At 26.6% G+C, this 16,819-nt stretch overlaps 1 protein-coding gene across 6 annotated transcripts in view; it reads left to right on the top strand.

Moving 5' to 3' along the window:
- Nucleotides 1-16,819, top strand: part of LOC136969651 (protein trachealess-like) — a 141,409-nt gene that overhangs the window by 102,897 nt on the left and 21,693 nt on the right. For all 6 annotated transcript variants that reach the window (XM_067263932.1, XM_067263931.1, XM_067263928.1 and 3 more), the window contains 5 exons: nucleotides 443-532; nucleotides 3,028-3,214; nucleotides 4,071-4,189; nucleotides 8,707-8,900; nucleotides 9,024-9,130. In XM_067263932.1, the coding sequence (XP_067120033.1) occupies nucleotides 443-532; nucleotides 3,028-3,214; nucleotides 4,071-4,189; nucleotides 8,707-8,900; nucleotides 9,024-9,130 (697 nt within the window). The remainder of the gene's footprint in view (nucleotides 1-442; nucleotides 533-3,027; nucleotides 3,215-4,070; nucleotides 4,190-8,706; nucleotides 8,901-9,023; nucleotides 9,131-16,819) is intronic.

The following is a 16,819-nucleotide window of genomic DNA, read 5'->3' as shown; positions in this document are numbered from 1 at the left end:
CAGTAATTGAAAAAAAGAGATAAATTACTTTATAAACATCTAATAACAGATAATAAAGTATAAAATATATGCGATGTAGTTATATATAATAACTTTTTAAGGGATATTCCATGTACAAATGTACTTATATAAATGACATAAAAGCGTTTTATTATAAGCGTTACTATGAAAATAATTACTAAAATTAAAACCTTAATAAAAGAAAAAAATATCTATTTTTGTTTCCAATCTACTATAAAAGTTGTATTCAACAGTCTTATTAAGTTAAAAGGTATTTAAATAGCACACATTAGAGAGGAGTGTATTTTATGGCCTCATATCTCAATATTAGATAAGGGACAGAACCATCTATGGAGAGATTATGAAACTAAAATATCTTTTTTTCTTTATAAATATTTAAATATTTTAACTTTATTTTGAAGATTATTTATGTATTTTTCAGTCATTAGACGGATTTGCATTCGCTTTAGCAGCTGATGGCAGGTTTTTGTATATTTCCGAAACAGTTTCGATATATCTAGGACTTTCTCAGGTAATTTTGAATGTTTATTAATTTATAATTTTAATATATAAATACTAAAGACGCGATTAAAATAGTGTTTTGATTTATAAAATGATATTTAAAAAATAAATAAAACATGTCAATTTTTCAATCTTATCAAATCAAAATTTTAGAGAGAAATTTTCTATACAGAAAAATTCGATCAAATTATAAATCAGTAAAATTTAATTTTTTAACCTTTTCGTTTAAAAAAAATTATGAATAATTTTTATATTAAGTTTCAATACACTTTCATTGAAGAATTAAAAAAGAAGTTTACATCTGATTTACGATCCATAATGGCCTACCTAATGATTTAATTTCAACAATATCATTAATATTCAGTCGTTTAATTTCTTATTGATGAATTTTTAAATAAAATTTACATTTTGAGTGGGTTTTTATTTTATAACCTACACTATTGGCAAAGAATCAAAGCCTCCCATCTATGTTTACAAAACAGACCATGGCCGTTTAAAATTTTTTCGACAACAAAAAAAAGAGAGAGAGAGAGAGAGAAAGCGAGAGATCTGGTCCCACCCATAGCAATTGGTGTCAGACCTTTCAATGCGTGGGCTGAAGAGGAACATCAAACTTCTTATCACCGACTTTGAATCATCAACTTTTATGGGAATACAAAATGGACTCAGATTTAAAAAAAAAGAGTAGTGTAGTATTTTGTGATCCTCCCTTTTTACCTTTTTATACAAAATTCATGGAATTTTTAGCTGAACTTCGTTAAGGCAAGAAAATTTACTGCTGTGTCAAGTTGATGGGGCAAGGTTGGCGAGGAGAAATCTGCAGTTCCTAAAATACCTGAGAGGCCAGCCAGGTATGGCTTGAGGGTAGAGATACTAGACTTTTAATCTAATGAATGTGTGGTTAACTTTAATAAGAACTGAAAAATTTCTACGATGTATGGCAATAAATTACCTTCTTAACATTGCAAACTTTGGAGAATCAAAACTCGAAAGGTTTGGCGGCCGTTTCAGTCCTTATCATTGTAAAAACTTTTATATCACGAAATTAATATTTATATCTATAATTATCTGATATGTTATCTATGCCTAGAGGCGTAAGCACTTAATCTGTATTACGGATGTATATAAATGCATTGTACTACGGAAATAACACAATCTGGTATGTACTTGCATTTATAGCCTACAACTATGTTCTTAGCTGAATACCCAAATCACGAAAAGGGTAAAAACACTTTACGATAATTAATAAGTTAAAATAATTTTATACTCTTTCCCATAATATGGGTTAATGTTTTATTTCCTAAAAGTAATCACCGAACCATTCAGATAAATGTGTTAATAATGTTATCGTTTCCGAATGATAGCATCTAACGGAGCGTGGAAAGTATTGGTGTAACAATATAGTTACGTACAACTGCCTATTAAATGACGAATGTCATAAATGTGACAAACGTGGTGAGAATAGCCAATGAATTGTCATATATTTTTGTCGTTTCGTCACAATCCAGCTACAGAAAGGGGAAGAATCCGCTTGTCAAATTGGAGATTTTGAGGTTTGTATAATGGCGAAACGAACGCCAATCGAATTGGAAATATGTTTTTTCAATGTCGGAAAAGTGTTTTTTTTCGGGTATCGCCTCACAAATAAACTCGACGACAAAAATCGCAGCAAAGAGAGTAACGAAACGCATGCGTGATCTTTAATTGCATTGAAGTAACGCGATTATATGTAAGTATCACGCATGCGTATTTGTATTAATTTCGGTTGTGTGTTCCGTAGAGAGCATGGAGACGTCTTGGTTGTTACAATCTGATTAGTGGCTTTGATTATCCAAGATAGATATCTCTATGCTTCTCCATGCGTGTGATTACTTCATTGAAAATATTATTAGGAATAAACACCTCTTTAGATTCAAATAATATCATTTCTTAAGAATAATCTAAACGAGTATTTAATAAGATAAAAGGATATATATATATATTTTTAAAATTATGGGTAAGACATAAATTGGAATCGTTTCGCTCAACATAACGTATGTGAATGCGTAAAACTATGATTACTTCTTCCACCTGTCGCTCTTCGGGAAAAGAAGAGAGGAACCAAATTCAATTTGACAAATTTATAGGGTCATTTGTTATAATCAATTGGAAAATAAGTTTTACGTGATGTCGTCTAAAGAGTATAAACCAAACCTAAGCCATAAACTAAACCAGCAAGAAAGTAAAATTATAAAAATAGAATAACGTTAGATGAATAATTTTTACAGAATTTGTCATATAAATAAATATAATTTTAAAATTTCTTTTAGTATAACTGTACAATCACGTTTAAATTTTTAAAATATTCATTGAAATCTGGGTCTATATTAATTTCATTTTCGATAATTTTACTTAAAATTTGATTGAATTCCGTATTCAAAATAAAAATAATAAATTAATATTTCTATTTGTATTTTATTAAAAGAAAAAAAAAGTATTAAACACGAGTTAACATGATCTACACAGGTAGAAATGACAGGGAGCAGCATTTTCGACTACTGTCACCAGCAAGACCATGCAGAATTAGCGGAACAATTAGGTATCAATCTAACTCAGACTCAACCTATGCCCTCTCCGGGATCAGTTGGATCTGATGATGGATCATCTTCCGCACCTGGTGGACCGTCAACCCCAACAGGCCTCGAAAGGCAAGGTAACTAGTTTGTTGCGATGTCTAACAGAAATGGTATATTCTTTTAATAAAATGCTTACTAAATTTTATAGTTGTAACTCTTAAAAAAAAAGAAGACAAGATGATTTATTTGTCTGAAATTGGTCTACGATATTACTTTTTATACGTTAAAAATCGTGTTAATTGAAAATTAATTAACTGAGATTTAGAGATAACGAATGATAGATTAGGAGAATTTTTATAACACAAAATTATAAATAAGTACCTCCTAATCTATCTTTAAATTCAAGTTCAAAAATTGTAATTATTTAGTCACTTGTACACTGTTACAAGTGATTAGAAAATATTTAAAAACAAAATGATTGACTTGAATATAAAGAAGAAAAAATTTACTTCATTTATTAAAAATCATTGCATTTACATAAAACGAATTGACTATAAATATTTATTAAGTTAATTAATTATAATTCTTTACAGAAAATTGTAGATAAAGCCTTAAAAGATATTCAATCAGACATGTTAATAAATAAATTTATTCCTTTAAGATACTAAAAAAAAAAAGAAAAAGAAAAAAGCCATTAAAGATTATGCCGAGTAGAACTTTAAAAAAATTAATTTTTTTAACATTTTATTCGGCACAAAATGTAAATTATTTTCAAAAAATAATCGAAATTTTCGTGACAAAGTGCTTCTGAAAATCAGAGGTGTGTTTATTAAACTTCAGCTTTCATTCTCTAGATGGCAGCACAAAACAAACGCTTAACATTAACCTTCCAATACAGTACTTGCAAACGTAAAGAATAACTTAAGTTTTATAATTGAATTAAATTATATATCATAAAGATTAATTTTATAAATTTACTATTTTTACAATCAGCTCCAGTTATGACATTGAACAACACAACACCCTACAAAGGTTTTGAAAGGTCGTTTTGTATTCGAATGAAATCTACTCTGACGAAACGTGGTTGCCATTTCAAGTCTTCAGGTTATAGGGTAAGTAAAGTATAAGGGATTGGATAGAAAAGAAGAGACGTTTTACGACCAATCTCTCGAATCGTTTGATTCTTACCTTATCAGCCGTAAAAGTTGCGAAACTCGGATTATCCCGAAATCGTTGAAAGCGTTCAACAGTTTCGCCAACTTGTTTCACTTTGCAGCATTGTTTAATTGATTGTAATTATCAATAGGGAGTGTATACGGACGAGTGGTCTGTTGTCTAGCAATTAGGATACTAACTACGGAGATTTACACAGACTAGTAAGGTCCACACTTCCTCATTACTCTTCATCTGGTGTGTGTGGCGATTGCAAGTCGCGTTGGGAGTTTTCTCAGATCTCATTAAACAGTATGTTATGTCCAGGAAAAGTTGTTAACGTTTGCCTTTTCTGATTGTTACTACAGTGCTCGGGGAATTGTTGCCTTTGGGGGTTTTCAAAATCTTAAATGCAAGGAATGGACTCATAAAACTGACTTAATTTTCCATCTTTTGGATTTGATTTCTGTCACTGTAAATTACAATGATTGAAGAAGATTGGTGATTTGTTGATTTGTTCTGTGAAGAAAAGGATTTTAAAAAAAATACACAGTGCCGCGTTATAGATTCATGGTACCCCAGGCAAATTTGAATTAGGTCCTATGTACAGCGTTGACTTCAAACATTTTCTTTCGGGGGATTTTGGGGAATTCTCTCAGGTTTCCTCGTTCGTTTTTTAAGGCGCGGGTGCACTGGCACAGCGCACCCTGCACCTGGCCGAAAAATCTACGGTCCCAGATATAGCTTAAATTTAAATTTCGATATTCTTACTATAGTAATGAGTTTATAAAACATTGGTTTAGGGCCTCCTGTTGGCGAATCCCCAAGCAATTACTCTCTTTTTTGCCCATAGGATAACGCGCTACTGAAAATACAAAACTGACGAAGATACTGTGCATTCAGTGTACAGTTTTCAAATAAAAATATTTAATAAATCATTCATTTAAAAAATTACTCAGTCGAAGTTTCACTAAGCAGATATTCCTTAATGCTTTCCACTCTGCTATCCATTAGCCGATAGACCTTTTCTTAAAAACCAAACTTAAAGAATTAAAGAAAAACCAGTCGACGTGCTTCATCAGATAGAATTTTTAAACAAATCTATATGTGGCCTCATTACGCAGAGACGCATTAAAGAGGTAAAATGGCATTCAAATAACCTTGACAGAAAATTAGTTTTTAGTAATAGATGTAACGCCGTTTTGCCACGACTTATAGAGAGTGAAGGGAACGTAAACGATTTTGCACTCGATTTTTATCACTACAGAGGCACCGATCATCCCCTCGCTTTAAATGTAAGCAGTACTCGAGAGACTAGAGGGTTGCTACCCTTCTTGGTTGAACACTCAGAAAAGAGTGAATGGTAATTAGATGGGTGCAATTGCATTAGAAGTAAAAATTGCTTCCAAACTGAATGGGAATTGCCATGACTATTTTATGAGCATTTCAGTTTTTCTTTATTTTCAGTCTGGCCTATTTTATATAGGCCTATAAAAAGTCTTATACATATTTTTGACTTGCATATTGTCTTTTTATTTATGTGAATTATAGAGAAACGTATTGGAAATAACAAATAGGTCTATTCCCGATTCCAAATGTAATCATCAGATATAAAATTTCACTTCATAAATCAATTTAAATTCATCATAATCTATGTGATAAGATTGAGTAACTCTTATGGAATTAATCTCTCTTTTAAACTCAATGTTTCATGCTTTATATTTAAGAATATTCTCAAAATATATAAACATTTTTATTAGGATATCTGCAATAGCTTTATCAAAATTAATTCTGTAGTCTCAAGATTTTGCAGAACAATTTAAACGAAAATATTTTAATACATTGAAAATTAAATATTAGGATTAAAATAAAGACTAGGATCATTTTCAATATTGATTATTAGAGTTAAAAATAAAAAGGTTTGCCCTATTTTTCGACTAATTTTTTCTAAGTTTAGTTTAAAACCAAACTTTTTCTAACAACTGATTTGTGAAATAGCTTTAACTTGGATTATAATAATTGAGATTTTGACTATACGCCAGGTAATTAAACAAAGTCGTGTTATGGCCAAAAAGAAAAAAAAATGGTAACAGAATATTATGGATTTTAAATATTTTATTTTGAACCGAGAAGTCACTTATAAAGATTAGTTTCTATTCGAATATTTTCACAAATCAAACGAGAAGTTTCATTTCTGGAAAAAATTCTCCCTGTTCTTCAAACATAAAGTAGATTTGGTAGATAACTGGTAAATACTTTATCATTTTAACGTCATATTGAATTATAAATTACACGCTGGCCGAACGATAAATAACGGGACATTACCATTCAGAGCAATTCAATGTTTCTCCTTTCAGACGAACGTGATTGCAATACCAATAAGTTTCTTCCATATTTTTGCCTCGCTAGTTTAATGAAATTAAAATAATCAGTCCCCCCAAATTATACCTTCAATAGAAGCTCCGGGGAACTTCTAAATGCTTGCCTGATATATGTCATAAAACAAACATTGCCGATTCTTTTGAATTGGTATTATCGAAGGTTGCTAAGATCGTAGTTTTTTAAATGATCCTCATTAAAATAACAGAAATAATCGTTAACATCATGTTTAAAAATACAAAAAAATTGTTGCATATTTTAATAGCGATTCTTCATTATTATTACAACAAGCTTCTTATAGAATATTTCTTGTGGAATTTTTTTACCGATTATTTTAGTAAACTATCTCGCAATATCTGTTTATAGATTAAAAGCCGCCGGCAGCTTTTTCTCTGTAGACCTATCTTGTTTTTCTGCTATGTCGAATATATATGCGCTGGATAAACTAAGATGCAGTGTTCGAAGAATATCAATGGCATTTCTTGACCCCGGAAAGAGTATCGAGTTATTACCTCAATAACGCGGTTGTATTATTAAAGAATCGTTACTCTTCCAGTAGGTTCTTAAAATAGATACTTTTAAATAATGGCAAATAAAGCTTAAGCTGGTTATTTAGTAATGTTTTTATTTAATAATTATAATTCAGATTTTAAAAAATTTTCTATTTAAAGTACATAATTATTACTGTTTTAAATATTTAAGATCTTTCTATAACTATTATTATTGCTTTTTTATAAGTGATTTAAGTATACTTCTGAAATTTTATTGTACAAAAAGTAATTATAATAAATGAGAAATCTTAAAATTCATTCTTAAGATTCGAATTGTAATTTATAAATTCTTGTGCGATTAAATAACATTAAATCGAACCATTAAATGTATAGGAAAATTTCCTATAAACCTGGTATCATAAAAGATTTAGGTAAAGTAGAACAAAGCTCTAAAAAAAGTTTCTTCCCCATTTGACTCTTGATTTATTTCTCTGTTTCTGTAATTAAGACTGCTCAAAGTGCTATCAAACTACATTTACTCTTAAGTGGTATTTTTTTGTTAACGACGAATATTGCGATAAGAACAAAAGGTGCAATATCATATATTTTCTTAAAATAAAGAGGGTTGGAAGTTGATATATGTTAATGGAGTTCAATCTGAATGACAATTAATTAAAATGTGATTGTGAATTGAAATTTCGAATAAAAAATTTTAATATAGTGAAATTCTAAAAAAAATAATCTACTTTTTATAAAAATTCATTTATAATCAAAACGGAGACTTTATCTGTGTTAAAATAATTAAAATTACATTATTAAATGAATTTTTTAAAATAATATTGACTTAATAAGTTGAAATCCATTCTAAATAATTTAAAATATGAAATCAAGTAAAAAGCTTTCTCCCGAAAATAACTTAATTTTTCATTTTTATAGCTTTAAATTTTCATAAATTCAATAAGTATTCATGGCTCCAAAGAGGAAATTACAGGAAGAAAATAAGCTTAAGTTTTCAAATGTAAATTATATATATCTATATAAAAACACCAGAAGTCATATTTTCCTTTAAATTTCCTTTAAATTCGATAAGGAAAACATACACATTGATAATTTATTACCGAAAATACTTAATCACAATATTATTTATAATAGGCTAACATTTAACAATACTGACAGCGAAATGAAAACAAAGAATAAATATTTAAATCTGAATAATGTAATTGTTTGTACAATTTTTAATGAATGCCGTGTAATTGCTTATGCGATTCAACACGAAACAGATCAATCTTTTCCTTTTAAAATCAAAATATATGCCAATTATGAATGTATAAAAGATATTGAAATGTATTGTCTCTATTATATAAAATGATTTCTATTGCAGATTTTTAAGATATTGTTACTAAAATTACACATTTAAATTAAATTATTAAAATATATATAAGTAAAATAAGTTTTTTAAAGTTTAACTAGTTAATATAATTTATTTTTCCATTAATAAATACAATAAATTCAAAACCATTTCCATTTTAATGGTTTTGAATTTCTTAAATCAACTTATGTAAATGTATTATTATTATTTAAAGAATTACTGTATATGGTTTTTATAGGTGGTGCTAGTCTTGTGTCACCTTCGACCTCAATATACATTCTCACACAGCAGGAAACAACCACCCAATGTAATGGGTATGGTTGGTTTGGCCATTGCTCTACCTCCTCCCTCAGTCAATGAAGTCAGGTTGGAAAATGATATGTTTGTGACAAGGCTGACTTTTGACTTCAGAATTGCTCATTGTGAACCCAGGCAGGATATTTTATTATTTTATTTTCATTTAAACGATCTTTAAAATCAATAATTTTTCATATATTTTCAATTAGTCATTTCTTTATTGTAGTAACGTAAGAATTATATTTTTTTCTCTTACAGAGTTTCAGAATTATTTGACTACACAGCTGAAGAACTGACTGGTAAAAATATGTATACTTTATGTCACGGACAAGATGTACAGAAATTAAGGAAATGTCACATAGACTGTAAGTTTTTTTTATATTATTTTACCATTTACAAAATAGTACAGTTGTGAAATCGTTCTTCGTATCAAGTATATAGCTTTAAATATACTTTAAAATATTAATATCGCTAATAAATAGATTTTTTGAGGGAAATATTTTCTTATAAAAGATTGGTTTGGGACCCCCTGTAAGTGGAGACCCAGGAAATTGTCCCTTTTACCCATAAGATAACGCGCCATTGTGAATATATTTTATTTACTACAGTCAAACCTCTGAACAACGACCACTCTAAACGATGGTCGTTATTTAGAGGTTATTTTGTACGCTACGCATTTTTACTCAAAAAAAATAAAAGTTCCTGAAAATCTGGCCGCCATTTACAAGTGGCCGTCGTTGGCAGGCGGCTTTTTATGAAGGTTTGACTGTATTTTTACTTTATATATATTACAGGAATTTCTGTTCTTTGTGTTTAAAGTTATTTTCGAAAAGAAATTTGTTTCGAATTCAAAAACAAAATACCATTAATCGTTAATTATCATTTATTCTAGAACAATTTTAATTTTTACTTGTATTTTCTTTTGCGGAAACGTTATTATAATTATTAATTTTTAATAGAATTAAAAGAAAGCTTTTATTTGTCTTATTGAAAGGTAATAGAATAGATTAATTACATGGCTCATTTGAACTTTTATTTAAGTAGTTGCTATTGATTTTCTCTCAATTACATTTCTAGTAAAATGTTCTATTAAAAATAATAGTTAAAACCCATTTCAATCTGATTGCGATTTATAATAAAATATTTACTCTTTTATTGTTATTTTCAAATTTATAGAACATATAAGTGTAGGTTTCACGAATTTAAAGTTTTTTTTATTCACTTTCTATAGCCTATATAAGGGCAGTATTTCATTTCAAATATTTTTTTCATGGAAATTATATGCATGATATTGATGTGAGTGACGACTTAAAATTTATCATCTCTAATACCATATCTACTTTTATGTAAGTTAGAGCTTAACATAATACATGTGAGATATTGGGCTAACTTACCATAACAATAACATAGGCCTTATATGAAAAATCATCTATTATTAATGGAAAACTAAGAATTTTGTTTTATATTCTTTCAGAGCTCATTTTCTAGCATTCTACATTGACGATTATTTCTTTAATGCGTTCTATTTAGGGTTTTAAATTAAAATAAGGTTTTTTTTAAGTTTAAATTTTAGTTTTTTTATTTTCCTACACTTTTCGTTGAATATAAGTGGGAATTTTCTACAACTCTTCGTATCTGCATACAATTTTTACAAGGAAATTATTAAATGTTTAGAAGCTTTTATATTTATAATGCCTGGTGTTTTATGAAAACAAACTCTAATGGGTTTAATAGTTGTGTTCTAATGATCCTCATGATTCTTGTAGATATATTCTAAGCACTTGTAAAGGACTCACTTTTATTTTCTTTATTAAACATCGAGTAAAATGATCTGTAATGTGTAAGAAACGATGTGTGTAAATAAGTAAATAAATATTTTGAGCTTACCGTGCATTTGTTTATTTATTTATTGCTTTCAACATATTCAATATTTTCATTCACTTGTTTTAAATCTAAAAAAAAATTCATCAAGCTTACATTTCTTCATTTTTTTTAATGAAATTAAATTTTCAATTTTAATTTACTTAAAGTAATCAGGAGAAATATATTAGAGATTAATTTTTAAATTTATTATATTTATAAAAGATTTTAAAATTCTTTTCATACACAGATTGATAATGTTGAATAATTACTATTTAAATTACAGTTAAATTATGAAATATTTTAAAAAATTATTTAGTTTTTCAATTAAATTAGTTTATCCCATTTATTTATTTAAATTGTTTACAAAATTATTGTAACTTTTATACCATTTTTTATTTCACTTTTAAAAAAAAATATATTTGTAATTTATTAAATTACATTTAACCTGTACACCGACCTTATTCGTTTTTACTTCAAGTATTGTAAAGGACGTGAAATATTTATAATTAATTCATAGGCCTATATTTTAGGCTTTTATAGGAAGAATTTCAGTTTTCTGGAAAAAAAAACAAGAAACGATCAAAGTTTCCTTGGATCTTCGAGAAGTTCCTTGGATATATGTTCAAATAAAGTTGTTATTTATCCCGTAGAATTACGCGTAAAAAAATTATTGAAACGATTTCTTCCAAAAGAACCTACTCATTAAATAAACCCATTAGAAAATAATTGGTTGGGTTTTAAGCCAGAGACAAGATCTTTTGCAGAGTTTCCTATAGTTTTGGAACATTACAATTTATCTTTAGTTTGACTTACGAATTTGTCAGATTCAGAAGTACTGTATAAAATTTAAATAATAATTAGTCTAAATTCTTTAGAATGTGTTTTTATTGCATTTAATATCTTATTTAGGATCGTATTACCAAATAATTGCTTATGCATTTCTCGCCCTATGTCAGTCTCTTTAATTTTCATCCAGTTTATCCAATTTTATATAAATAAATTTTTCTATTTTCTGTTATTTTTTCCTTTGAATATATGTCCAAATATATTGTACGAAATAAATATTCTTTCTTCGTACTAAAGGAATTTTTTCGCAATTAATGTATCTCCATCATTCATAATCACCATGTTTTGTTTGTCTGTAATGAAACAGAATGTTTTTCGCTTAATTCTCCGTGATAAATATGATTTACAATATACAAAATAAATCTCGTAAATATATATCAAATATATTCGCTTTATATTTATATAAAAACCAATTTGAATACCCCAAATCAAAAAAAGTAGAAAAATTTATATCATTGCACGATTAGATTGCTTGTAATATAACTATAATTTGTATTTTATTCGGTTTATCTAATCTTACTTCTCATGCACCAAACACCGCATTGGGCCTATTAGATATTACTCAAGGATTCTTTTTATTATTGTTTTGAATTCAATATCCAAGTAGTTTTCCGCAAAAAGCATCAAAATGTTTTATTTTAAAGTGACTGACCAGATCACAAGTGACCGAATCAATTATATAATTTAATATTAATATTGAATTCAATATTTTAGAATGCCACTTATATACAGTCTGGAATCATAAGAATTACGTTGATTTTTGTTTATAAACAAACATCAACGTAACTCTTATTGTTCCAGACTTATAAAACATGCCCTAAGGAGGAGTGAATACAAGTTATTTTGATGGTGGGGGAGTTTAACAGGTTGCATCCAGACTTTCCATCAATCACATATAACCTGGATGCACCCTGTTAAACTTTTTGACAATTTAACGCTGACTGCGGATCCCCACCATCAAAATAGCTTGAATTCATTCGTTCTTACTTAGCGCCATGTTTTACATGTAAAAGAATAACCAAAGATCAACGTAACTTCTGTAGTTCCAGAGTTAAGAGAACCCTGTATAGGTTATTTTTTATTTATTAAACATTTCTGACATGGTTAAATAAACTTACTAAAAATAAGTATTTTATTTACAAATTTTCGTATTTAAAATGGTAACAATTAAATTCAAATATATTTACATTTAAACATCAATTAGCTATTAAATACATATGTAATACACCTTACTTAAAGAATTTATTATTATTATTATTATTTTGTTATTAAGAATATTATTCAATTCTGAAAGAGATACAGATGATAAATCTTATATAAAATTGTTAAAAATATTTAAAATATTAAATATATTGACTTAAAATTTAGTATTTTTCAAAAATAATTTGAGCATTCAACATAGACTATGTTAATTTTTAATAAAGTTCTTAAACAAATTAAATAAATTATTTACGAATAGGAGCTAGTATATAATTAACTTATAACATCCATTATTATAGAAAAACTCCGTTTTTGAGACTTATTGCTAATAAAACAAATAATTGAAGTACATTAATGACACGAATAAATTATTTATAAAACTTACTTTAAGATTAAATATTTAAAATATAAAAAGTTGAAGTTGAATATAAAAGATGGAGATAAACGTATTGAATACAATACTCAGCACTATTAACAATTTTAAAAAGAAATATTATGTTAAATAAATTGTGTAAATTTGAAGGAAAGAAAATATAAACTGTAATTTATTAACAATTCATTTCTAAATTGTGAATAAAGAAAAGAATTTAAAAATGTCATAATTATTAACTATTTTAAATACTTTTTCCTTATTCAGCATCTATATTTCATCAATTCTATATTTTATATATTATCATATTTTTTTAATTATTTAAATATAAATATTATTCAATTTTAAAATGTACAATGTATTTTTGAATCATTTAATTCGTAAGATAACTTTGTATTTTCTTTATTCTATTTATTAGTAGAATTAATCGCATTACTTAAATATATTTTTGAAATCGTTATTCAAATTATTTTCTATAATTTCAATTTATATACTCTAAGCATGCTATAATAAATATTATTTACTTATAGTGTAGAACACTACATATTTTATTCCATAATTATATGTTATTTGTATAAATGACAAACAAGATGACAGAAGTTTTCATCTTTTGAATTTTAATTGAATTCTTTCTTGCTTAATCTACAACAACTAGCATAGATATTTAGATATTAATAGCATTTGAACACGATATAGGTATAAACATTCGCCAGTATAACATATTAGCCATCATTACAAGCAAACAAATGCAAATTACATGCCATGTTTTACTTCACAAAAACACATATATTTTATACAAAATATTATCTATTTTAAAAAGTTTAAGAAAGATAGCAATAGGAAACTCATAAATAATAGATAAATATTATAATATAAATCAAATAACTTAACTGATTTTTGTTATTTTATTAAAATAATTGTTAAACTTAAAGCGGGCTAATTTGGGGTTTATTTTTATTCTGAAATTCTTTTAGAAATTTATATATAAATTATTACTTTTCTAATATAAACAACAATTACTATGAAGTTCAAATTGAAGATATTTACTAAAAAATATTATAAATTTTGATACATTTTCATATATCAATTATGTGTTAAATCAGTGTTATATTTGGGATTTAAATAATGACTTAGTTTTACATTCAAGTTATTTTCTAGGCATTTTATATAGAAATATAAAGAAATAACGATAAAAATCTCTCACGAATGAATCGAAAAGCCAAAGATTGTTTTTATAACTTTAATAACCGGATCATACATAAGTAGAAATAATTTCAGAAGATAAAACTTTAGTAAAATATCACTAAGATCATTTGATAAAAAGTAAGATATTATTAAAATTCGTTAATTGTAAATGATAAAAATGTATGATAAGACGAAATGATAATACAAATTGCCATCATATAATATAGGCTATATATTTTATAACTTCTGTTGACAGGCTGAACTTGTGACCCTAAGCTATAACATATAAAAGGCCCTTCCTCTCCACCAAATAATGATACATGTAAAAATGTGGGGCCCTAAGCTGCAGCTTGTTTAGCTTACGTTAGTAATAAGTGAAAGTAGAATAGTGAAATTGAGGAATATTAAATTAAATATAATTCACAGCCGTAAATAGACTATTATAGAAGAGTATATTTTAATTATAAATAAATATAAAATTAATTTAATTTTATAATTCCTGAACAAAGCATTTAATTATATGCAATAATAAGAATTTAGTTTTATTTGAATGGAATCATTTTAAATAAAAAGAAAAATTTTTTATAGATCGGAACTGTAATAAATAATGCATGTATATGTTTATTAATTGTTTCTATCAATATTTAAAAAGTTTCCTTATCACGAAAGTCTCTTATAATTACTAAATGGCAAAAGACAATATCAAAAATTATACAATCAGATTGAAACAATACAAATACTTTTTAAATTTGAATATATTATTTAGTTTATTACAAAATTCACAAACCTATAGATCTATAGGTTTGTTTATTTAAATTAGATTATCCACAAACTTGTAAATTTATTATCTATAAAATAAAACAAATAATTTATTGTTTTAAATAAAATGCTGTTTAATGTATATTTTTCGTTTATATATCCTTTCTACATTTATAAAATTAAATTAGAAATAAATTGCTACAAAATAAAAATAATAATAATAATAAGTAATGGAAAATTTTTGATAAACTTGTAGTGAATAAAGATAGAATTAGCAATATGAAATATATAAAAAGGAAATAATTTATTAACAAAATAATAATTTTTGATTTTATATCAATTTAATAGTAAAAATTTTCATCAATTTTTAAAAAAATCATTATATAAAGAAGTATATAATATAGAATTTAATAATAATAAATTTTACGTACCGTATATTCGAAAGGATTTTTTTTCCGAAGATAAAGTTAAAATTATTTATGTAATTACCTAAAATTTAAAATATTTTATTAATTTATAAACGTTTCTAAGTCGTCATAGTATAAATTATTACTAGGCTACGTAGGATTTTCTGCAAAGTTTAGTTTTTTTTTGCTAAAATTAATATTATAGTAAAAAATTACCAGTTGTGAAACAGACTGAAGGCATACAACTGATAAAAAGAATCGTAATCCTATTTAAGTTTATTTGTAACATTTCAAACAGCTTATTTATTTACTGTATTTATATAGAAATCAAACTACATAATTTTCTAATTTATTAAGTTTTTAAACATGTATTCTTATTTACTGTAATTCAGTCAAAACTAGCAATATCTATTTTATTTATTTCGTAAAGAGTGTGTAAATTTTAACTTGCTTTAAAATATTTGGCACTTTCTGTTAATAGTATAAAATCATGAACATTAATTTATTTTAAAATGTATAGTGAAATCATTCTTGCAGATATTTAAATATATTTGAAGGTTTTTAAAATAAAACGATATATACTCTATATTAGTAGAAGTTTACGACTATACAACCAGGAGAGTGCCTTAATTTTAATCGAAAAAAGATTGTTAATCACATGATTACATCAAGTTATTAGATTTTCATAGAAAAGGAAGAGAATATTTATTTGAAATAAATCCTTGTACTGTACACACAATACACGCCATAACAAAATGGCTGTAAATAATTTCTTCATTTAGTAAGAGAATTTAATGTCGTTTCAACTATGAAGCTTTAACCGTATGCCCTCTAGTATATGTAATTGAAGTTTTTTTGTGATATATAAGTCATAGGCTATTATGTACGCACGCTTTATAAATGAAATAAAAAATATCATTTATTAAATGTAAAAGAAATAAAAATATATTTTTTAAGTGTCGTGTAGTTTATCAATGTGCCGGGTGATCGTAATTTATCTACTTAATTCAATCCTATCTGGAGAGATATTTAGAAGTCCAAATGCAACCAAATTTGATATGATATTTCATGACACGCAGAAGACAATTCCAAAAAAAGAAAAAAAAAGCACACATATCAAAACTCCTCACTATAGCACTTATCGACGCTGCAAGCAACAAACACTTTACTTGTGCAAAACGCTCATGCTATAAAGACCTTAGCGATGCAGGGGATACTGCTTAATCTGGTCCCCATTCTGAAGGTGTAAAACCTGAGGGCAATGAACAGTGTGTTCAATGGCCGACCGTAATTGATCCTCTGTGATGCTTCTTGCATGCAACGTGACACTGTCAAGGCTGTCAAATATGCAACATGGCCACGATAAGCCACGCTTTTTTTTTTTTTTAAATATCCCTCATAATAAAAAATTGCACTGATTAATA

Source organism: Centruroides vittatus, unplaced genomic scaffold, assembly GCF_030686945.1.
Source record: "Centruroides vittatus isolate TY-2023 unplaced genomic scaffold, ASM3068694v2 contig_18, whole genome shotgun sequence".
NCBI classification, from domain to species: Eukaryota; Metazoa; Arthropoda; class Arachnida; order Scorpiones; family Buthidae; genus Centruroides; species Centruroides vittatus.
The sequence above is the reverse complement of the archived record's forward strand: the minus strand, read 5'-3'. Positions and strand labels throughout refer to the sequence as shown.